At 35.9% G+C, this 24,808-nt stretch overlaps 1 protein-coding gene and 1 long non-coding RNA gene across 2 annotated transcripts; one reads left to right on the top strand and one right to left on the bottom strand.

Moving 5' to 3' along the window:
• The first annotated feature begins 3,148 nt into the window (after nt 1–3,148).
• LOC129263851 (zinc finger protein 678-like) lies at nt 3,149–24,808 on the top strand. Its single transcript, XM_064100826.1, has 7 exons — nt 3,149–3,338; nt 4,786–4,881; nt 9,269–9,348; nt 9,813–10,230; nt 19,784–20,779; nt 20,948–23,507; nt 23,609–24,808. Exons 1-6 carry the CDS (start codon nt 3,203–3,205, stop codon nt 21,880–21,882), a joined length of 2,661 nt encoding a protein of 886 aa, XP_063956896.1. The 5' UTR covers nt 3,149–3,202; the 3' UTR covers nt 21,883–23,507; nt 23,609–24,808.
• LOC135154520 (uncharacterized) lies at nt 12,132–17,534 on the bottom strand. The gene is made up of 3 exons (XR_010293867.1): nt 17,447–17,534; nt 14,012–14,134; nt 12,132–13,403 (listed from the first exon to the last, which is right to left on the bottom strand). It is a non-coding gene; the product is annotated as an uncharacterized LOC135154520 (long non-coding RNA).

The raw sequence follows: 24,808 nt of genomic DNA, 5'->3' as shown, positions 1-24,808 counted from the left end.
GTAATGTAGCGGCCGCCGCTCTCGCTTATTTCTTCCATTCCGACCTCTACGTCAGGATGGTGTTCAGTCTTTGGTGGATCACCTGAGCTTTCCTCTATTTCCATTCTTGTCTATCTCAATATCTTCCGAGCATGCAGTTTCCAAGAGAATTATTATAAGAGTGGAAGAAAATGCTAGAGCGGCTCGCTATAGATTATTTGCAATCAAGGGTCGTTTCGTCAAAATATATGACTACGGGGGTACACAGCAAAGAAAGACACAGGGGTTTGTGACTCAGATTTTAGTTTCAATGGCAAAAAGAAAAATAATGGTGCACTTTATTATTCAAATTGCATAAATATATATACATGTACTTTACTTGACTCGCCACTGTTACAGGTAAACAATGTCTAATATTTACAAATAAGCTCTAAGATGTATTTGTTATCAGAGAAATATAATGGATAATTATTAAACTTTTATTTTGGGCCTCCAAGTATAAGAATTTTCCAAATCTAACCGGCGTCTAGCTTGTTAAGAGAAAAATTCTATTTCCAGCTTCCCAGTCTCGACATTCGTTTCCACGTCTGTTAATTCCGGCGTTGATATATACGAAGAGATTGATTCCTGGACTATTTACTTCAGGTCGCTCGCCCAAAATAATTATTAAGAAAATGTATATCATAGCAAGATCTATACTCTAATTAATTTGGACCTCTATTGGGGAATTCTCATATTCATACATATGGGTTAATATAGGGACTTAATTAAATTCATATCGAGGTTTCCAGCGTCTATAGGCCTTGGCTATAGGCTTGTTTCCTGCGTCTTTTTACCTTTCCAAGTTTTCCAACGTCTTCCCCGTGGCAAGTCTTCTGCAGTCAGATTTCCGTTGTTGTGCCAGCCCCGCGATTAAACGTCTCTTATTTATATGGAAAAGTTGCGGACGTAGGTGAAAACGGTGCGCCGAGCGAGTTTGGATAGCACACACACGTCTACGCGCAGCGTATAATGTACAGAGAACTCGAACTGTGTTTTATTGAAGCCGGTTTATTCTCAATTTCTCGTTCATTACTACAAAACATTCAATAAGTCGATACGTTTCCAAAAGAATATATCTTTTTGCAATGAAATATATACAGAACCATTCATATCAGTACTTAAAAAGATATGAATTCGTCAAAAATCTATCAAAACCTGCCAGCGCTGCGATCGGACGTGTGCACTCCAAACGCTCATCCGCACTTATGCAAATACGCCGCGGCTGCGCTCTTATGCAAATTACCATGTACGTACATAAACACAGCCAGTGATGAATTACCGGTATTCAATCTATATCTACACCAATTCTGCAAAACAACTTATCTCCTAACATTTCTTCATTAAAAATAGAGGTCTCATATTAAAACCTAATACATTAATCATTTTGGAATATGAAATCTTAAGTAATTTCTAATAATATCCGAAAGACATAATACTCACGGTTGAATAAATTCTCGCAACAGCTATGAATAATGAGTAAACAATAGTCATGCGCAGGGCTGATTGTTTACGTCACGATCCTAGTTGCAGGATCGTTACAGTAATGAGGGAGTTGTACGTGTGCGACATCACAGATCTTGGTCGCATTGCCAATCTACATGGCATTTAGTGATCTTGACATTCAAATGCTCATAACTTTCTTATTATTCATTCAATCTTCCTCAAACTTTCAACAATATGTTTCTTTGATTTTTCTCTTTGATATGGATTCAGCTGGTTTCAAGGGGTTCATTCTCCTTTAATAATGAATTTATAGCAGCTCTCGGAAGCTAAAAATTTGGATTTGTGTGTGTCCATTTCTTATTCTTAACTACACAGTCTATGGCAGAGAAATGCTGAAAATTGACCTAATTTCATTCTTCTTTTTTGCAACCAATAATTGGATTTGTTTTTTAAAGATGTTACATTTCTGTCAGTCTGAAGGTCATTTCTCTTCAAATTCACAAAGAAAATGTGATATTTTCTAGAAATAAGAAGAAAAAAAAATTCTCCAGACGCCCTACTTATGCAGTCGTGTTTCCAGGTCTATCACTGTTGCTATCTCCATCTAACTATATAATGTGTGCTGTGCCAGAGTTAGTAGGGTGAGTATATTGCACTGCAGACCAAAACTTGTCTAACTGTGACTTGAATCTGTCCAACGTTGATGCAGTAACTATCTCTGCGGCAAGGAGTTCCAGTCATTTACAACTCTGGCACTGAAACTTGAAAGTATTTTTTCTAACATCCAGTCTGATTCTAACCCAGGCCCAGAGAGCTCCAGCCCGCGAGCGGTCCGGAGCTCTCTGGGTTAGTCTGCTTCTAGTTCTAGACTTCACATACAATTTGCATGTGGATGTCCACGTGTCGTCTGAGTTGATGCAGATGTAAAGAACATGTCCTTGTTCAAATCATCAATGCCATTGAATTGATCATGATCTTGTACGTCTTTATCATATCCCCTCTTCGCATTCTGTACTGTACTTCAAGGAACGAAGCCTTCTACTGTAGTCTTGATCTTTCAATGTCGAGTTCGAATGGCGCGGTGCTGGTGGCGTACGGCACGTACCGGTATACGGCGTGGATCGGCCATGGGCACTCATAGTACAATAGTAAAGATCTAGCCCTAAAATCATGTACATGGGATACAACTTCATTTCCGACATTTCTACGATATCAATTTCATCTTTAAACAAGAATTCATTCAAAAAACGAGAAAAATGTTACGAAAAGACGGGAAAAATTTGCCACCGTGTTTACGTAGCCATCTTGATGTCATTATCTTTCGCTTGGTGACAGCACGCAAATCTCACTGAGGTCAGAAGCCCATTTGTTTAGTGTGGGTGACAACAAAAATCCTTTTCAAAGCGAAAGTAGACGGTGAATTTTTAAAGTAGACGGTGGAAAGGGGTAATTTTTCATGAGGAATCTGCTTATCACATATTTATTTGCTGCCAAGGTAATCCTTTTGCAGCAAATGAGAACAGAGGAAATAGATATTGGTCTCCCAAACTGGAGACTGTCTCTGAAATTGTGTATCTGGGGATAGACCGTTAATACAGCCATGAGAAGGGAATGGGGGGGGGGATTAGCAAGAATCCTAAATAAAGCATGAGACTTGGTACTCGTCTTAATTTATCCTTCTCCATCCTAGGAAAATCTTGGTTTCTTCACTTCGGATTCCAAGTAAAGTGATGCCACCATGCCTCTGCCAATGACAGATGAATATTCAGATGTCCAGGTTTACTTCACAGCCAATGAATGGGCAGATATCAGCGATTACGAAAGGATTTGTATCCAGAATGTCAAGGAAAACTATGAGATGATGATACAAGTTGGTAGGTGCAGTAATTTGTCAATGGAGCTTTTGTCCATTCATTATTTCGGGAAAAAAAATGTTGAAAATTTGGGGGTCGTGAGAGAAGGTATATATAGGTACAATAAGCTGTCAATAAGGCAATTCTATAAAATAATCAACCTTTTGGGGAGCTTTACAGACTGTCAAAAGAACAAGAATTCAGAGAAAATTTCATGAAGGTCCCTCAAACATGGGGTCAGACCGTCGGATGTACATGTTGAAATTGCCCAATAGAATTTCATCAATTGAGTCACTGAAGTTTGGTTCTATTATGTCTTTTCCATGCTCACAACAACCTACATGTAAAGTGAGAGCTATAGGCCCGAATTCACAAAGGTGGTTTTTAAAACCCACGGTTGAGTCCATGGTTTATGCACATTTCCTGTATAAATTACTTCAAACAGTGGACTCATGGATAAAGTAGCGTATCTAAACCATGGTAACAGGCGTCAATTTGGCGCACTGTGACAAAAGCGTGCATCAGCATAGGACATTTTTTATGCACGCGCCCGATACGCGGTAAATTAAGCGTGATTTATACAGGAAATCTGAATACCGGTAAACCATGGACTCAACCATGGGTTTTCAAAACCACCTTTGTGAATTTGGGCCATAATGTCAGCAAATTAGAGTCTTATATCTTTTGTTTGAGGAATCTTGAGGTGTTCTTTTATGCAGCATTGGTAGTCCAGGCCTTAAATTCTTTTAAGCTAGGCCACTTGTCACGTGTGTGAATCCCACTTCAGCCTAGCGTCCTTTGGCAAGGCGTCTATCGTACCGTGCCACTCCATCCAGGGCCCCGTCGCATAAAACTTACCATTATAGAAACTTTGCCACGAAATGGCATCTTTCATGGAATCCTTGATTTTGATTGGCAGTTGATCATTGTTACCATGGTAGTTTACCATTGGATGGTAAACTTACCATGTAACTTTTATGCAATGGGGCCCAGGTCTTATATGGGTAGGCCTACCCGGTAGGGTGTGAAAGTCTATTTAGTATTCCTAAATATTGAGACTAGGAACTCTTTTTGGAACGGAGCGGAGAAAGTGCATACTGTAAATTGTGTGTGGGCATGCCAGGACCTGATGACCGGGGTTATTATTGCTGAGAAATGTAATGTATGAAGCGTAATATAAATGTAACTATTATTGGGCATTCTATTTTAATTATATGCTGGAAAACTCCATAGGGAGTGGGGAATGTGCATGCATTGTGTGCAGGAATGAATGATTGATTCTATTTACAGGGGTAACAATAAATAAATCTGTAAGCGATTATATACGTTCAATGTATATCTTATCATTATCAATAATCAGATTATTATCTTTTCATAGGAAACTTGTTTGAATAATATTCATTTTTTTGGTCAATATTGGTGTTTCATACCAACGTTGAAAAAGCAATTTTTATTTTTTCATACACAGGGGTACAGGTCAACCCACCAATGTTCATGCAGCGTCAGCAAGGAATTCATAAACAGATAATTGAGGAAAGTGACGATAAGGGGACAGAGACAAAAGGTTTGTGAATTGACATGTTTCTACATGTATGTAACTAGCAATATAATATCAACAGAAAGTTACACTGTGAAATTGTGACTTGCTCTATTGACAGATATTGTTTTGGGGGCAATTTATGCAAAAGTAAATTGTTGATTGTGTCCTTAGAAAAATAAAGATAATATCACCTTCTTTGTGAAAGTTACGCACTAAATTTTGAGGTGATTTTCAAATGTCTTGTCTTTCAATTATTAAGGCCTAATGAGTCATGTGTTGTATGATGTATCACAAATATTCACAATTGTCCAGAGTCAGAATAAAATTGTTGCTGATTGATTGGAATTGAAGATGATTCCAGAACATAACTGTATTTAACAAAAAATTGAAGTTGAGTGACTATGTAAATTACATCAGCAATGGCGGTGGCATTGATTAATATACAAGAACCTGTGTATCATTTGTTTGATAGAATGACTGAATTTTCTGGAGAAAAATCCATTTTTTACAACCATTGATGAGTAATTACTGGATGCATGCCTGGCCATGCATCATTAGTGTACCCATTCTATAACAATATAAACAAAAAAAAAGTTTAATCTGACTTTGATCGATAATCTCTCCTCGGTTTTAGTAAATATCAATGTGTAACTAATATCAATAAATTGATCATTTAATTCTCTTTAAAATGATACCCTTCATGATATGATTATGGTTCACATGGAGTTGCAGTGCTTTGAAATGTGGGGCAAGGTCAAAATTCAAAAGTTGCAAAATGACACAATATTGAAAGTCACTGTTCTTTTTCCATGGTGATGAGTGAGTTTCTCAGCGGTTTCTTTTTATTGTTTTCATGCACCTTAACATCAACATTAACATGCAATCAAACACACCTCTGAACAAGCAAACACATAAGAAACAAACATGCATGGGTATTTCAAACCACGACTCAAACCATGTTATCTTACAGAATCACTTCATAAACCGCTACAAAACATAAAAATGAAGAAGCAGGGGCTTGATTTGAATGGATTTTCATCTCGATTGACACAGACAAAAGAATCATGTTCTGTATTGACCCTTCATGACTTTTTCTGTTCGTTTTGCAGCTTTTCAATTCAGACCTCATCCAACACTTTTGAATCCTGGGGTGGTATTCTGAAAACGTTCTTATCTTTGTTCTTATCTCAATGAGATAAGAAGACGCTAAAATCATTGCAAATCGGTATTCTGAAAATCTTCTTAACGCGTTCTTATCTCTGTAAGGACTGCCTCCTTCTTATCTTCAACACGCCCATTTTTAAGATATTACCAATCAAAATGCGCTTTATATTGGCAGTTTAACCAATAAAAGCGTTCCTTATGTGTAGAGAATATCATGGGCGCTGCGCGTGCACTGTTTCTTGCGCACTGCGGGAAATAGGCATTTTATACGCAATGACTGATTATTATTTCGAGACACGTGCACAAAATAAAGAAAGAAAGAAAGTAAAGAAAAAAGGTAAAGAAAGCAGTTACGAATATGAATAAAACAGGACGAAATAAGTAAAGTAAGTAGGTAAGTAAGAAGACAGAAAATGGTCAGAATGAAGCAGAAATTTAAAAAAATAGAAGGATCAATGCAGAAAACAATGAAAGAAAGAAAAGGTAAACGAAAGAAAGCAAGCAAAAGGAACTTTAAAGAAAATTTAAAAAATGAAAAGAAATAAAAAGGAAAGAATACAAGAAAGAAAAAGGAGGAATACATAGAATGATAATCAATGATAAAAAGAGGAATATAAAATTGAAGGAAAAATAAAGAAGGAATAGGAATAAAAAACTTGAAGGGGAAAAAACGAAAAAGTACAAAATAAACAGATTAAAAGGGATAAAATGAAGGAAAAAAGAACCAAAAAAAGTTAGAAAAAACGAATGAAAGAAAGTAGAAAAAGGAAGGAATAAAAATATGTAAAAAGTGAAGGAAGAGAGAAAAAGGGAAAATGAAACAAAGATATAAAGAAAGAGAGGGAGAGAAAGAAAGAGATAAGAGAGGGAAGATAAAAGATGAAAGGAAAAGTAAAGCAAAATTGAAAACTAAATAAAGATAAAAAGAAAGGTAAATTCAAAGAAGGAAAGAAAAAGAAAGGGAAAATAAAAAGGCAGGAAAAATGAAGAATGAATGAAAAACGAAGAAAGATTAATGGAAAGAATAAAGAAAAAAGTGAAGTATAATTTACCCTAAAAAATGAAGAAATAAAAAGATTACAAAAATAAATAAAGTGAAGGAAGAAAGGAAAAAAGAACAGAAAGAAAGAGAGAAAAGGTGAAAGAAAAAAAACTTAGTAAAGAAAAAAAGGTAAAAAAATCGGAAAGGGAAAATAAAAAAGGAAGGACCCCTCGGTAGACCAGCAGCACCATGATTGATGTTGCTGAGCAGGGCCATCCTCCCGTTTTTCATTTATCAATTCACATGTATAATTTTATATGTATTGTTATTTGTTTTTAACGGAAATAAATTCATTTTAAAAAAAGAAAAAGAAAGAATAAATAAAATAACGCAAAAAAAAATAAGGAAGAAGTTAAAAGATTCAAAAGAATAAAACAAAATGAAGAATGAAAGAAATGAAAAAAGACAAACAGATAGAAAGGAAGAAAAAGCGAAAAGAAATAGGCCTAAATGAAATAAAGAAAGACAGAACGAAAGGAAGGACGAAAGAAAGGAATAAAGAAAAAAAGAAAGAAAGAAAAAAGGGATAGAAAAAAGAGACAGGCAAAATAAAGGGTGAATGAAAAAAAGGTTGGGAGGAATACTTGTTACTACCAGTGGCCATCGATTTTTAGCAAGAAAGAAGGTGGACAGCGTAAGATGTGATAACCCTCTAGCTATCTTAAATATTATCATAAATATGGTAAAGAGATAAGAAAGAAAAAAGATAAGAACGTTTTCAGAATACCACTTATCTTTATTTTGTTCTTATCTTTTAGCGCACTTTTGTATCATATGCGCGAATTATAAATTTACGCGCTCAGCATCGATGGAAAGCAAGATAAGAAAAAGATAAGAACAAAAGATAAGAAAAAGATAAAAACGTTTTCAGAATACCAATTTGAGAACGTGACGTAGATAAGAACAAAATTAAGATAAGAACGTTTTCAGAATACCGCCCCAGCTCTTTTTGTGATGGCATGGTCATAACAAGCATGGTATCATTTTAACTCTTTGTCCGCCAAGTTCGCCGACTGGCACACTTGCTGCTTCGCCAAGTACGCCGATCGGCACAAATCTCACGACAATCCGATTACATTGATTTATATTGGATTGTGTGTACACACGCCATTGTGTTATTCGCATCGCGTTCTAAACACTCGCACGCTCCCTGACATTAGTTGATTACATATCGTTCCCATTCGACTTTTTTGAGAAAAGTGACATTGTTTGGACTGTTTCCACAAGTTTTGAGATGGTCTCTGGTCGAAGGAGACAGCGACTTTTCTCTCCCGATGAAGTTCGAGATTCGATTATGGCTTCACTTCCAGCGGCTGACTCTGATTCCGAGGGCAGTGATTCTGAGTCCAAGGGAAATTATTTGTATTGAGTCTACAAACTACTTTGCAAATACATGTCAGAGTCACAGGGGAGAGGTGTCAAACAGTCTATTCATCTACAGCATTGCAATACATTATCATTACCACATATACCCAAGAAGGCATATTGATTTTTCATTACATTTCTATCAGGGGGTCACAATAAGAGCAAGAAACAATGCTATCAATCACAAAAGCTAAGCTCCCTAAGCTGCACTTCCTGCCTTGCCATTGAAAAAAAAATAGCCTAGGCTTAGAGTATTGGGCTTGTACTATTATTCTTTGACTAAGGGGTTATAAGTAGCTTGTTTATTTTCACCCATGTATTTGTTATGTATAGAAAGCTTATAATCTGAACTTTTGCATCATCTTACATGATGTTCACCAAAGTTCTCATATTTTGTAAAAATCTGGGAATGAATAGCCGGTACACTTATAGTTTGCCAATTGAAACTTGAAGGTTTCCATTGATCAGTGATATATATCTTCTAAACAGAAGTAAATATTTATAAAATAAACATCAATAGAAAGCTAATTTCATACTCTACAACTTTACTGTAGAACATTTTTCTGTAGGAAAAAGCATAAAAAAGTTACAGCCATGTAAACTGCGCATGCAAATCCAGAGCACCCATTTCTGGTGTCCACAGAATTAATCCGGCAATGGGGGATTCCGTGCATGGCGGACATAGAGTTAAAGATAATTGAATGATCTTTTGAATGATATCAAACATGCATTGTGTAAATTTGGGAGAAATTAATGGCCAAACTCAGATTTCCAAACTTTTTTTGAGGGGTTTATATTTGCCGGTGTGTAGTTTAGTAATCCATCTATTTTCTTCTCTAGGGTCTTCTGACGTTCATAATCAACAGGGAAATACATGTCATGCAGAGAAGAATGAGTTACATAAAGAGAATTTGAATACAGTAAGTACAAGCATGCGAGAAAATATTTGCGTGTCTCTGAGCTCATTAGGACACATTAGTACATACTTAACTGCCAATGATGACAAGATAATACATTTTTTAATCCAGGTGGGTGTTTCATAAAGCTGTTCGTATTAAGTTAAGAGTGACTTTAAGAATGACTGGTGATCCTTTCTTGTAATAAATAATATATTGAATTGGCGATAGTTCACCAGTCATTTTTAAAGTCACTCTTATTCTTAACTTACAATCAGCATTATGAAAGGATGTCCTGGGCTAAGTTCTGGCATATGCTTAAATAATGATCCCACATTTCTATAGTAATTTTACTTACAGTGTGCTGGTATATTGCTAATAGCATGTGTTTTTGTTGCATTATCTTACATGTCAAAATGTTTGGTTTAATTTATTTTTTGAATGGTTAGTAACTTGATTTTTTTAATTCTTTGTTTCTTCATATTTAGTTTACTATAAAATTAGAGACTGAGTATGATGATGATGGCAATCTGCTAGGTGAGGCTTATCACAATGCGGAAGGGAAAATTACTGATCTGGAATGGAAGAACTATGATGAAATTACCCAGACACAAACCAATCCAATATTATCACGTGATCAGAGGACCAAGTCAGGTGATCTCATCTCTCCATCGTGTGACCAGAAGGCAAAAATAGGTGAGGCTAATCACAATGCAGAAGGGAAAATCAATGATCTGGAATGGAAGAACTATGATGAAATTACCCAGACACAAACCAATCCAATATCATCAGGTGATCAGAGGACCAAGTCAGGTGATCTCATCATTCTGTCATGTGATCAGAAGGCAGAAGAAGCTTCAGGAGGTAGCAAGACTCTAACCCAATTCCAATCCATAATTGAAAAGGGTAAGTGTGTGTAGCCCCAAAATCTTAAACCATACCCTGAAATATTGAATTTGTTTATGACTAAAGGGGCTTGATGATTTAGTCCATCTCCTAATTTGGCTCTTGAAAACTAGAATGCAACAGGAATATTGGTTTCTCGAAAATTGATGTGTGAGATCACATCGTCGGCGTTCATTTGAACCGTTGTATCAGTCAAATATGGTCAAAAAATTATTTTGAGATTTTTGCAGAAATTGAAAGTAAAAGACCTGGGCCCTGTTGCAAAAAAGTTTATGTATTGATTTATGTCATGATTTATGTCACGATTTATGTCATACAGCATAAATCATGACATAAACACAGATATTGACATAAATCCGTTGCATAAAGCTTTATGTCATAAATCACGACATAACATCATGACATAAATCCATTTGAATGACATAAATTTATGTCGTGATTAAAATCAAGACATAACCTGCGGCTTTGTGCAATAAGTGACTTAAGGGTAATTTTAGGATTATTTTTTATAATTATGCCCTTTGTAATTTTGATGATATATTGAGTTTTACTTGGAGTTTCGAAATAATTTTTGTGTCATTGGATAGCCTAAGATGTATTCTTTCAATATTAAAAAATATAATTATCGTAAATATTTCCCTTATTTTTATAAGCAAAGCTAGGCCTAAGCATAAAAGTTATTGTGCTTATTTTTTTAGGATAGGACATTTTCCTTAGAATAATATTATAATTTAATATATCAACGTCTCATGTTTTTCAAGCACCACCCCTCCCTCCCGAAATAATGATAATAACTTTGACTTTCAGTCTAGAATCGCCCCTTTTGTGCTTAATTCAGATGTGATTAAACAAGAAATTTGGTACACACATTGGATGACTTCAAGTCCGGTTTTGGCGTTGGTGTTGGAATTGCGATTGCTTCCCCGAGCTCCAAAACCTATTTTGTGTGTTAGAAATCATGTTGCCATGGTAAAGGCATATTATATGACAAAAAATTGGTAAAATACTTTCAGTTTTAATTTCTTCATAAATTTTCAACCAATTCTCTTGGAATTTGGTTCACACATTGAGTGAGAGGTAAAGGTGTGAGAGACACATATTTTGTGTGTGTTGGAAGTTGTGTTGCCATGGTTACAACATATTATAAGCCCCAAATTGGGTAAAAATATATTGGTTCCAACTACTTGATTAGTTTTCAACCAATTCTCATGAAATTTGGCTCACACATTGGTCTCGAGGTAAAGACAAATACAGGACATTTTTTTACATGTGTCGGAAATCGTGTTGCCATGGTAACATTATATAATATGTCAATACCACTGTCACCCATCATTTATATTTTTTCATCTTTGAGCACCTGGCCATTTTCTGTCCATCTCTCTCTCATCAAATGTAATCCCCCCCCAAAAAAAAAAATGCTTTATCCTCTTTTCCCCTTTCATTATCATCCTCCCTCCGAGATTGGCCCACTATCATTCTCGGAACTTATCTCTTCAATTCTCAATACATCTATCTCTGTTAATGACTCCTTCACATTTATAGTACTTTTTTCTTTCCCTTTCCCATTCTACTTCACCTCGCCCCCCCCCTCTCATTATTCCCTATATATATATATATATCTTTGCATCTCTGGATCTTTCTCACTTTTATATGAATTTCCTTTTAATTTCTCGCCCTTCCTACTTCAAATCTTCATCTCAATCAATTATTTTCCTAATTTGACAATTTATGGGACAATATTCAGAGTTCATAAAAAAACAATCATACAATTTTCTACAAATATTAATTACTATTTTTAGGAGAGAAACAAGTGTGTTCTGAGGGGCAAATCATATTTTTACCACACTCCACCCCCTCCCGATTCAATAAAAAAAAACGAACAAAGAGATGAAGCAAAAAGAATGACATTTTATGTAAATTTATTACTTTTAAAATAAAATCACACTAAAATTTGTAAAACAATGTAATCTTGTTACCTGTCCCATGTCCTTTAATCATGACTGTATAAATATGATTCAAAGGTCAAATCCACCCCAGAAAATTTTGATTTAAATAAAAAGAGAAAAATCAAACTAGCAAAACGCTGAAAATTTCATCAAAATCGGATGTAAAATAAGAAAGTTATGACATTTTAAAGTTTTGCTTATTTTTCACAAAACATTGTATGCACAACTCAAACGAGACAGTCGATGATGTCCCTAACTCACTATTTCTTTTGTTTTTCATTGTTTGAATTATACTATATTTCTTCTTTTTTTATAGATTTGACAATAAGGAACAACTTGACTGATCATATAGTATTAAACAATGCTCATTCCACATGTTCAGGGAGGAATTAATCGTTCTTTCACTTGACAATGAGGAGAAAAATTGAATATTCCATATTTCATATTATAAAATACCAAAGAAATAGTGAGTGGATGACGTCATCAGTCACCTCATTTGCATACCCACCAGAATGTGCATATAACTGTTTTGTGAAATTAAGCAAAACTTTAAAATGTCATTACTTTCTTATTTTACATCCGATTTTGATGAAATTTTCAGTGTTATGCTTGTTGGATTTTTCTCTTTTTATTCAAATCAACTTTTTGTTGGGGTGGACTTGTCCTTTAAAGAGGTACATGGATTCAAATAAAACATATTATTTATATCCTAAATGAATACAATACATGTACCTCAATCAAGTGTACAACTACAAACATGATACATAATAATACGTCTTAAAAAACAAGAATAACTAAATCCTATTTTTATGCTTAATAAATATTTTCATTTAAAAGAGACAAATATTTATGTAATATCATGAAGAGGAACTCACAGTGATGTTATTTATTCTTCTCCTTTTCTCCTCTTCCACCCCTCCTCTTCTTTTTCTTCTTCATCTTCTTCTTTTCCTCCTCATTTTTGGTTGTCTTCTTTTCTACTTATAATTCATTTGTATTATTATGACCTATCATCATTAACATTATAATAATTTTATGATAACAATCATAAAAAGATATCCACAATGTCAATATAATGATTATTATCTCTGAAAAAATGAAAATTAGTACTTTTGCTAATTTTCAAATCTTAAAGCGAATACTTCAGGGTACAACCAGATAGTTCCCTTGCCATGTGCAACCAGGTCCATGTCGTCACGTCTTCAACAGTCTTGACCCTTGAATAATCTGAAATTATAAGAATAATAAGTGAAAACAACTTTAGCAACTCAACTTTATAATAGTAGAGTGTTCACATACATGTGCATGTATGATGTATCTCTTCAAGATTATGAAAGAGCCTTTTGAGATTGCAATCACAGGCTTAAATAAAAAAAATGTATATAATGTAAAATAAAAAATGGGTTAATAGTCTCCGAATATTATTTTGTATACCCTTATATGGTTGTAAGAATATATTTCATTTCAATCAAGTCATTGGAGAAAATGTTCATATTTGGCGAAAAAATACAACAACACAAAATTGAGGTCAAGGTCATGTTTATGTTATCAACTTGCGACCTCTCCCTTCTACTCCTACCACTATTTTATTCCTAAATGCACTTATATTGTGTTTATGCTTGTAAGCTCACATTGTTAGTCTCTTTGTTGAGATGAATTGTATGAGATGAATTGTAAAAGAGATTCATATTTGAAAATGAATGATATATAACAGTACATCACATTTACAACCGCTCTTAAAAACAATAAAATAAATTAGAATAAATATTACCGTATAGTATACTTGTATTTACAAGTAGAATATTTAATAAACACAACTTTATATAAAAACTTACCTTCATACTAAAAGAGATTTCTTGTTCAATGGCACACAGTGGCAGAGTGTCTGGACTTCCATCTCCTTCCAGTTGCAATCCCCCTCTTTATTTCTACCTCTTCTCACCGTTTGTGTGGTTCAACTGTTAGGAAAGTGAATACAAATTTTTTAATAGTGACATATGAGAATGAATTCATATTTACATTTTGAATAAACAACTGAAGTTCCTTCTTTAAAAAAAAATATTTTAATCATTACAGATTTTGTCAAATATATTTGACAGGGGTGTTGGGACAGTTTCACTGGCTATTTTCAGAACTGTGTAAAAATGAATTCTATCCATGAGTGCATTGAGAATACTAATCAAAGGCAAATAAGGTCTAGTCATTCAACCTTGAAATGGTTTGATGAAAACACTAAGAAGGTTCAAATTTGAACCTTAGGGGTTGGTACAATAAGGAGTGCCAATGAGCGCAATTATGCTCATTTGTGCACCTTTATGGGTGTAGCAGATTTGAACCATGTAATAAAGGTTAAAAGATTTGAACATTTTTAATGTTTAAGTAATATTATTATGCACCTTAAAAGGTAAAATGTTGCCCCTTTTATTGTGCAAACGAACATTTCTGGGTGCAAACAATAATGACAAGGTCAATTTTTGCACCTTTATCACTTAGGATGCAATATTGCAAGGAGAGTACAAGTGTTTCATTAAGGCTTCAAATTCCTTTTTTCTGTTAGAAAAATATGTTAGAAAAATGATTTACACACGCAATATGTGAATACTTCTAATGAAGATAGGTTTTGATAGGTAAGAAAATTGTAGGCCTTATAATTCTATTATTTATACAAAAATTTGGGATTTTTAAAAATTCAAATTGCCAAGGTTTTTTTTTTCTAAAAAAAAGCACCCCTTTAATAATTTATCTGAAAAATCCTTTAGAGTAAATAGGTAAAGGAAATAGAAAATAGTATAAAAAATTATTGATAACAGTCATCAAGAGAATTTCAATTATCATGGTTATTTTTATCCACAGATCAGAAACCAAATCTTGTAGTTACCGGTAATGGAAATGCCTTTTCTCCAAACATATTACTTGTGCATTGGTTTAAAATTAATAGAAAAGGCATTTGATAAGGTTTTTAACCTGTTAAACAAATCAAAGAACTAAAATGTGCACTATATCCTCAGAAGTGTATTAAACTTAGCAAACAGGTAGCTTGTCTACAGGCCAGCAGCCAGCTTGCAGAGAATATATTCAAATCAGAAAACACAGAGGATACATACATGTAGATCTCTTTTTTTTTACTGCATGTTCAACTCATTGCTTTTGTTAAAATTGGAAGAGTCTAAAATATAAATCGAAGATGTACATTAATATCTATATTAGATATCAACATACAATGTAGTCATCAGTCTCATCAGACAAGTTTTTTTGTGAAATTACATGTCTTTTCAGTTCAGTGTTTAAATTAATTAGTTCAGTGCGTAATTCTTCTCCCCCCCCCTTCTTTCCCATCCTGTTCAGTAGTCTCCAGTCTTTGTTAACACAGAGGGTGTCCCAGGGTTTTCTATATTATTTTATCACAATACACACCAATCATTTCAGTTTTTTTTGCTTAACAGAGAGGGACCCCCCCCCCCCAACTCGCTCCTAGGGCTAGGGTCTAATACTCTACATGTTATTGTAGTGCACATCTTCCAACTGATGAATCTTGACTAGATCTAGGCCTCTACCCCTGTCATTAGAAAACAATATTAGAGCTAGACTACCCTATTCCATAGCTCTATCATAAACCCAGGGGGCTCCACCACCGTAGCGTAGGCAGCAGAGGCCCCGCCTTCCAAAGGTCTAAGTTAGAACCTACAGTACTAGACTCAATTTGAATTTTAATGTCAGAGTTAAGAAGCCAGGCTTAAGATTAGACATAGAATGGATCTAGAGTAACATTTGTAGTTCTAGTAGATCCATAGTGTTAGATAATCTATGATAGATAGGCCCTACAAATGATTAGCTTACTAATGATGCAAAGACAGTTTCAATTTTGGGCCCTAGAATATACAAATAAATTACAAGCAATCGTTCGTTCTGCCTGAGCTACATCTATTTCAGATCTCTTGTATTGCTAAACTAGATTGGGTCCCGAATTAGGTCTCGATTTTGATCTATAATAAAAGCATGAATGGAAGGAACCCAAGCCAGACCCGGTCCAGGGGCAGGGCTGCACCACCTCATTCCCTGGCCAGAACCAAGGCCCAAACCGGGGTAGGCCTACATGTAGATCTAGTAAAGCAGTAATACAATGGTAGAGCCAGCTCGGCTAACCAAGACAAATTAAAATTTCTTAGATCTAGATCTAGACCTGGGAGGTCTAGTGACTAGTCTAAGTCTAACTAAGACCCTAGATAGAAAACTAGATCAGAATATATCTACTGACTACTGCAGATCTAGACTAGAACTTAAAAGGGGCCAAGCTAATATAGCTAATATAGGCTTTGGGCCTGGCCCTGTCTACCTCAGGCGAGGGCTCGTATACTATAGGCTCCAATACACTTCACTACCGCTACCCTCCACTCAACCTATCTCATTTGTATCTGATAGTGGAGCGGACGGTAGCGGTAGTGAAGTACGTACTATCTATAGTGGAGCCTATACATGTACGAACCCTCGCTTGAGGTAGGCCATACCTAGGCTCTACTCTCTAGCCTAATTCTTTTTTATCTACTAACATAGGCTCTGTTATAACTTATTATAGGTCTGGCCTGGCTAGGCCCTAACTTATTCTTACTTAGTTTGTCTTAGACTTTACTGAGGGCTAGAAAGTCTAGGGCCTGGCTCTGACGCGACGGTCAGTGAGTGACAGAGCTGGATAGACTCTAGTCTAGGCCCTAACTAGAGGGTCTAGACTAGTCTAGTCGAATCTAACATTAGGCCTAGACTAGATCTAACTTGTTAACGTTAGAATTTAGACTCTAGAAAGACTACCAATATACTGACTAGATTTAGAATTTTCCAGAAAGGGCGGGGGTGCTCTAAAAAAACCCTTAAAAATCAATGTCTAATATGTCGTGAAGATGAATTAAAACTGTTTTCTGTCGGTGTTCATTCCACGCATGTTCATCCGACATGCATGTTCATCCGACACGCATGTTCATCCGACACAGGAACCTTAAAAACAATGTCCAATGTCGTGAAGATCATTTAAAACTGTTTTCTGACGGTGTTGATTCTATGCATTATTTGTCTGTGTCAGACGCCGGAACCTCCGGCTAGCACTGCCGGCGTTGTACGGCTAAAAGCAGCCGGAGAGTTTACAAGCAATCATTGCATAAAATTGACGGCGATAATGATTAATTTAAAATATCTCTTTATACTAAGAAACTTTAATTTTTAGTCAGAACGTGAGATAGATCTATTATCTATGATATATAACAATGAAATTGGATACATACCAAAATATGCCTCTATCCCGTCAAAATGGGAAGCCGATGATCCTTTTTCGCAAGAACTTGCTGCGGCTGAAAAATGACAACTTATGCCAAGTTTATGTCAACAGGCTCGTTCATGACTATTCAGTTTATGTAATGATGATTAAATCGCGTCATAAGCTAAAACAATACATAAATATTTTTATGCAACAGAATTTATGTCAACGGCATAAGCTATGCATGATTTTATGTCATGATCGAAATTTATGTCATAATGACATAAATTTTTTTGCAACAGGGCCCTGTTCTACATACTTAAATTTCTAGGCAGCAATTTATTTTAGTTTCTGAGATATGTTGGGATTTTCACGGCGATGCCATACAAATTGTTGATAAAATGCGCAAATCCCATTGGAAACGAGTACAGTAGCAAAGCAAACAATAGCTGCGTTCACTTAATATGCAAATACGTGGTCAGCCGAACCGTCATCGACTTTGCACGTGGAAGAGCGATACAACGTTTTGACTGATAACGTGCATTTAATTCACGGTCAGGGTTGTTACATTTCCTATGGCTTTCATGTACAAAGAAAATATAAACAGCTCAAACCAAGATTATAAGTATGTAGCTCTTTTGCGATATTTTCTCTGATTCTTGGTTTTATGTAAAAATGAAGTTACAAATGTCAAGCAATTGTCTTGGTCTTTCCGATCATGTATTTTTCTTTCAAGGATTATGTTGTAAGGCTGGGGAACAAAGTTTGGAAATTGTAGTAAACTTTGAAGCCGATTTTCTCTAAAATGGGTTTGCACCGTCATATGTGTGATACGATGGTTCGGATGACAACAGCTTTGGCAAATGTTTTATTTTAATGCGTTGTGAAATGTAGAATGTTATATCTGAGGAGCATTGCATCGAAATTTTCGTCTGACAAGTTCTCAGGTCTGACAACTTTCCTTGATTATGATTGGCCAAGAGGCACTGTTACCATAGTAACTCTCAGATAAAACAGTACTTGTAGGATAAAATGTCTGACAAGTCCTTTCATGAAACGCTCCCCTGTTCCAAGGATACCTTGTGTGTGTGTTATTCTTGCCCTTTGTAATATATACACCTAGTCCTTTCAGCACAGTAATAATATAGCATTATGATAATGAAGAGATTCAACCAATGACGACAGTTTTCTTTTATAACAAGGAAAACAGCCTTTGCCAATACTCCGGACAGATACCACTACATAATGTAGGCCAGTGCTAGTGTCATACTCCTACAGCTCCTCTTCCAATCATTCAAAAGACAGATTAAAATCTCACCAACTGGCCATGAAATAAACAAATCTTCAAAAGGAGAAACATGACCTTGGAGAGTCAGAGCAGCTGGAGACAAGCGGTCTCTCTCCTTTCCAGAAAGTGATCTGACCCGGCCTTCTTCCTATAGTTGCTCTTGCTAGCTGGCTCCACACAACCCAAGACATAGGGAATCACTCACCCACTCACACTTTTACATTGGGAATAAGAGGGTCCCTAAAAAGGCGGGATATTGCCACAATACATTTATAATCATCCCTATAGGGTGTCGGCACATTGAGCATTTGAGTTACCCCCTAAAAAGGCGGGAAAGCAAGGTCATTGTCTCAAGAGGATGGGGCCTTACTTTGATCTGCCCCATACCCAGAATACAATTCCTAAATACAACTTCATTGACACAAAATACACATCAACACATAACTGCATAATTACATAATACATTAATAACCTAGCATTTATACTTGAAACCACTTCTGGACAAAGCTGAGATAATTTAAACTGGGGCACAGTGTAATCCCCCTCCTGGAGACTCAACCTTGATGAGGGGGAGAGAGAGAGAGAGAGAGAAAGCACAGCTACATGTAGCTCCCCATGTGCTCCGCACATCGTGACTTGGCAGGCCAGTTTTCAGTTAAAATTGTTTATATTGCAAATTCTGTGTCATTTTGCATCGTTCAGACTTTCATTTTGGTCTTCATCTCAATCATGAGTGACTTTTTGGACATGGAATTATTGTAAAACAAGTAAAAATTTCCTATTTTTCCTGTCCGTATTGGGCAGAGCCCCAGTAAGAGTTTAAACTATGATGTAAGAAAATGAGAAATACAGCTGAAGTAAAAAAAATAAAAATAAATAATAACCTCTCATGGGAAGCTGCAAGGTGCTTACCACTTATTAAATGAGGGAAACAAAATATGGGTCACCTGAAATATGTAGGTTCCCGCATTATAGCGGTGGGATATAGATTTAATGATAGATGAACGTAATAGGGCACCTGTCACCTCAATGAATCATTCAAATAATTGATGAATATGTATTTTTTTTTCTTTAAAGATTGTGAAATCTACAGATGCGGGTATTGTGGATCAGTCTATGCTATTCCTCTCATCTTAGCAAGGCATCTCAAGTACAAACATGGGCTTAATGGTGTTGTCTTGCCATCATATGCGTCAAAGGAAAGCATTTTAAAGTTTGTTGAAGGAGAAATGCAAAAATCCATGTGTGAAATTAATGATTCTATGCATGGTGAAAAGATAATTTTGAAAACAGGAAATATGGAAAATATGATACTTGAAAAGAAACCTTATGTATGTAATCAGTGTGGTAAGGCGTTTATTACTGTAAATCATCTAACAACACATACACGAATCCATACAGGTGAAAAGCCCTTTGCATGTGATCAATGTGGTAAGGCATTTTATAAAAAATCCAATCTCACAGTACACAAACGTATCCATACAGGTGAGAAGCCCCATCGATGTGATCAATGTGGTAAGGCATTTAATCATAAATCTCATCTTAAAACACATAAACGCATCCATACGGGTAAAAAGCCCTATCTATGTGATCAATGTGGAAAGGCGTTTAATGAAATATCCAATCTCATAACACATAAACGAATCCATACAGGTGAGAAACCCTTTGCATGTGTTCAATGTGGTAAGATGTTTATTCAAAAAGCTAGGCTCACAAGCCATAAACGAGTCCATACTGGTGAGAAGCCCTTTGAGTGTGATCAGTGTGGTAAGGCATTTAGTGACAGAAGTTCATTGAGAAAACACAAACGGATCCATACAGGTGAGAAGCCCTATGTTTGTGATCAATGTGGTAAGGCATTTTATAAAAAATCCAATCTCACAGTACACAAACGTATCCATACAGGTGAGAAGCCCCATCGATGTGATCAATGTGGTAAGGCATTTAATCATAAATCTCATCTTAAAACACATAAACGCATCCATACGGGTAAAAAGCCCTATCTATGTGATCAATGTGGAAAGGCGTTTAATGAAATATCCAATCTCATAACACATAAACGAATCCATACAGGTGAGAAACCCTTTGCATGTGTTCAATGTGGTAAGATGTTTATTCAAAAAGCTAGGCTCACAAGCCATAAACGAGTCCATACTGGTGAGAAGCCCTTTGAGTGTGATCAGTGTGGTAAGGCATTTAGTGACAGAAGTTCATTGAGAAAACACAAACGGATCCATACAGGTGAGAAGCCCTATGTTTGTGATCAATGTGGTAAGGCATTTTATAAAAAATCCAATCTCACAGTACACAAACGTATCCATACAGGTGAGAAGCCCCATCGATGTGATCAATGTGGTAAGGCATTTAATCATAAATCTCATCTTAAAACACATAAACGCATCCATACGGGTAAAAAGCCCTATCTATGTGATCAATGTGGAAAGGCGTTTAATGAAATATCCAATCTCATAACACATAAACGAATCCATACAGGTGAGAAACCCTTTGCATGTGTTCAATGTGGTAAGATGTTTATTCAAAAAGCTAGGCTCACACGCCATAAACGAGTCCATACTGGTGAGAAGCCCTTTGAGTGTGATCAGTGTGGTAAGGCATTTAGTGACAGAAGTTCATTGAGAAAACACAAACGGATCCATACAGGTGAGAAGCCCTATGTTTGTGATCAATGTGGTAAGGCATTTAATCGATCTGGTGATCTCACAAGACATAAACGCATCCATACAGGTGAGAAACCCTTTGTATGTGTTCAATGTGGTAAAGTGTTTAGTCTAAAAGCTAGGCTTACAAGCCATAAACGAGTCCATACTGGTGAGAAGCCCTTTGAGTGTGATCAGTGTGGTAAGGCATTTAGTGACAGAAGTTCATTGAGAAAACACAAATGGATCCATACAGGTGAGAAGCCCTATGTTTGTGATCAATGTGGTAAGGCATTTAATCGATCTGATGATCTCACAAAACATAAACGCATCCATACAGGTGAGAAACTCTTTGAATGTGTTCAATGTGGTAAAGTGTTTAGTCGAAAAGCTAGCCTCACAAGACATAAACGAGTCCATACTGGTGAGAAGCCCTACATGTATGTATATGATCAATGTGGTAAGGCATTTAATGAAAAATCCAATCTCACAGTACACAAACAAATCCATACTGGTTAAAAGCCCTGTGTCTGTGATCAATGTGGTAAGGCATCAAATACAAAAGCTCACTGCACATAAACGAATCCATCCATGTGATAAACCCTATGGCCCGAATTCACAAAGGTGGTTTTGAAAACCCACGGTTGAATCCATGGTTTATGCAGATTTCCTGTATAAATTACGCTTAATTTAGCGCGTATCGGGCGAGTGTATAAAAAATGTCCTATGCTGATGCACGCTTTTGTCACAGTGCGCCAAATTGACGCCTGTTACCATGGTTAGATACGCTATTTTATTCATGAGTCCACTGTTTGAAGAGTGGACTCATGAATAAAATAGCGTGGATAACCATGGCAACAGACGTCAATTTGGCGCACTGACAAAAACGCGCATCAGCATTGGACAATTTTTAATAATATAGGGTCTTTATATTGTGCACATATCCACCTTGTTAGGTGCTCAAGGCGCTCCTATATTACCCAGCTAAGCTAGGCGTTCATTGCGCACACAGCTTTTTAAGGAATTACTTCCTACCGGTACCCATTTACCTCACCTGGGTTGAGTGCAGCACATTGTGGATCAGTTTCTTGCCGAAGGAAATTACGCCATGGCTGGGATTCGAACCAACGACCCTCTGTTTCAAAGTCCGAAGACTAATCCACTGGGCCACAACGCTTAATATACGCGGTAAAATAAGCGTAATTTATACAGGAAATCTGCATAACTCATGGACTCAACCGTGGGTTTTAAAAACCACCTTTGTGAATTCGGGCCTATGTTTGTGATCAATGTGAAAGGGCATACCCGGTAAGTCCTTTGTGGTTGATTAAAGAAAATAAAAACCCACACTTCATATTCTCTGCCGAATTTTCATTTCAGGGGATTTCTTTTTCCCAAAGAGATTTGATTTATGTAGATTCAACGTACTGTCCCTTTTCATCTTTGAATTCATTGCAAGCCAGGCTATTTAAACATTCGTCATCTGTAAATATTATTAAAGGTTGATTTTTACTTCTTTTGACATCTTTATCAAACCAATATACCATTTGATGAATATAAATTACATTTAAGTACAAACAGTACAGGCCAAAAGTTTGGGGCCACCCTCAGATTTAAATGATAATCAAACATTACACTGCATTCTACATATAAGCAAATGTATTGATACTGAATGGGCCAAGACACTTCCATTACATCACACAAGCATGTTTCCAAGAACCCTAGCTGGTTTTCTTTATATATTCATATTTAATGCAAAATTTTAAGGTATGGATAAAATTTGAATATATTTAAACCAATGGTTTTTGACAATCTAGAAGTTTGTCCTAGAGGTGGTGACATAGCACCAAATAATATCTGCAAACTGGATTCTAGCAGAAGGTGATTGAAGGTTTGCATGGTGGCATAAACAATCCCTGAAGTTGTTTATATGGTGCACAATATGTAAAGACCTGGAAAGGACTGAGATAAAAGTGGATAGAGGCAGAAGATAAATGGAGAGGTTAGAAAGTAGAGTATCTTTCGGAAATGAGTGTAGTCTTAAAGAGGACTGTAAACCAGAAAGAGTGGAAAGCTTGAGCAGTAGGCAGGATGAGAGTCTTGAGTGGAAGGCTGGTTGAGATGGAGGGGTGAGAGAAGATTGAGTAGATGAGAGAAGGCTGGCTTGAGTTGGCTAGTGGAGTTGTAGAGCAGGAGCGGGAGAGAAGACTCGACATTTCAGGCAGGATTACGATGTGATTGACAGGTTGAATATCTGCAGATTGACATGAATTATTTGCTGCTATGTCAGACAAGCCTCTGACAAGCTTTCAGGTTGTCAAAAAACAACCTTTGCTTTAAATATTCAAATTTTATGCTTACCTTAAAGTTACGCATATAATTTGAATATATTATGAAAACAGACTGGGGTTTGACAAAGTGCGATCAGAAACAGTTGGAAACATGCTTGTGTGATGTCATGGAACTGCCAAACCAAACACAGAATCACTGTATTTGAATGAATGCAGAACGCAGTGTATTGTATGATTTTCTTTAAATCTGAGGGTGGCCCGAAAATTGTAGCCTGTACTCTATAGACATTATTGTATCCCATTATGCATACATGTAAGAATCCCAGCCTGTTTGATGAGCGACTCTTCCTCGCTGAAGTTATGTAGAAAATGGATTGTTTTCACTTTCTCATACAGGACCAACAATGACATTTTAAATTATTTACTGGCATACGATTGATATGTCCTGTTTGCCATGTATTCCTATAACAGGTAAAGTACACCCCAGAAAAATGTTGATTTGAATAAATAGTTAAAAATCAAACTAGCATAACGCTAAAAATTTCATCAAAATAAGACAGACGATGATGTCCTTCACGCACTAATTCTTTTGTTTTTTATTGTTTGAATTAAACAATATTTCCTATTATACAGAATTGAAATGAAGCACCAACTTGACCAAACCACATATATTAAACAATGCTAATTCCACAAGTTCAGGGAGTAATTAATTGTTGTTTCACTTGACAATGAGGAGAAAATTAAAATATTACATATAATGAAATACAAAAGAGTGAGTGGATGACATCAGTCTCCTCATTTGCATATCATGTGCATATAGCTGTTCTGTGAAATTAAGCAAAAGTTAAAATGTTTTAAGTTTCTCATTTTACAACTGATTTTGATGAAATTTTCAGTGTTATGCTTATTGGATTTTTCTCAGTCTATTTATTCAAAAAAAATTGTTGGGGTGGACTTGCCCCTTAATTTTCAGTAGTTGACATGTTTATTTTATTTTTTTTGGAAGCATGCTTTATTATGAAGACTAAGTGACTTGATAGAGATTTTACAGAATTCAATGTAAATGCATTATTAATGTTGAAGAATATCAGGAGTAAACTTAACAAATATATGAGAATGATGGCATATTAAAGAGAGAACTGGTAAAATATTAA

This window comes from Lytechinus pictus, chromosome 6 (assembly GCF_037042905.1).
Source record: "Lytechinus pictus isolate F3 Inbred chromosome 6, Lp3.0, whole genome shotgun sequence".
In the NCBI taxonomy this organism is placed as follows: Eukaryota; Metazoa; Echinodermata; class Echinoidea; order Temnopleuroida; family Toxopneustidae; genus Lytechinus; species Lytechinus pictus.
The sequence above is the reverse complement of the archived record's forward strand: the minus strand, read 5'-3'. Positions and strand labels throughout refer to the sequence as shown.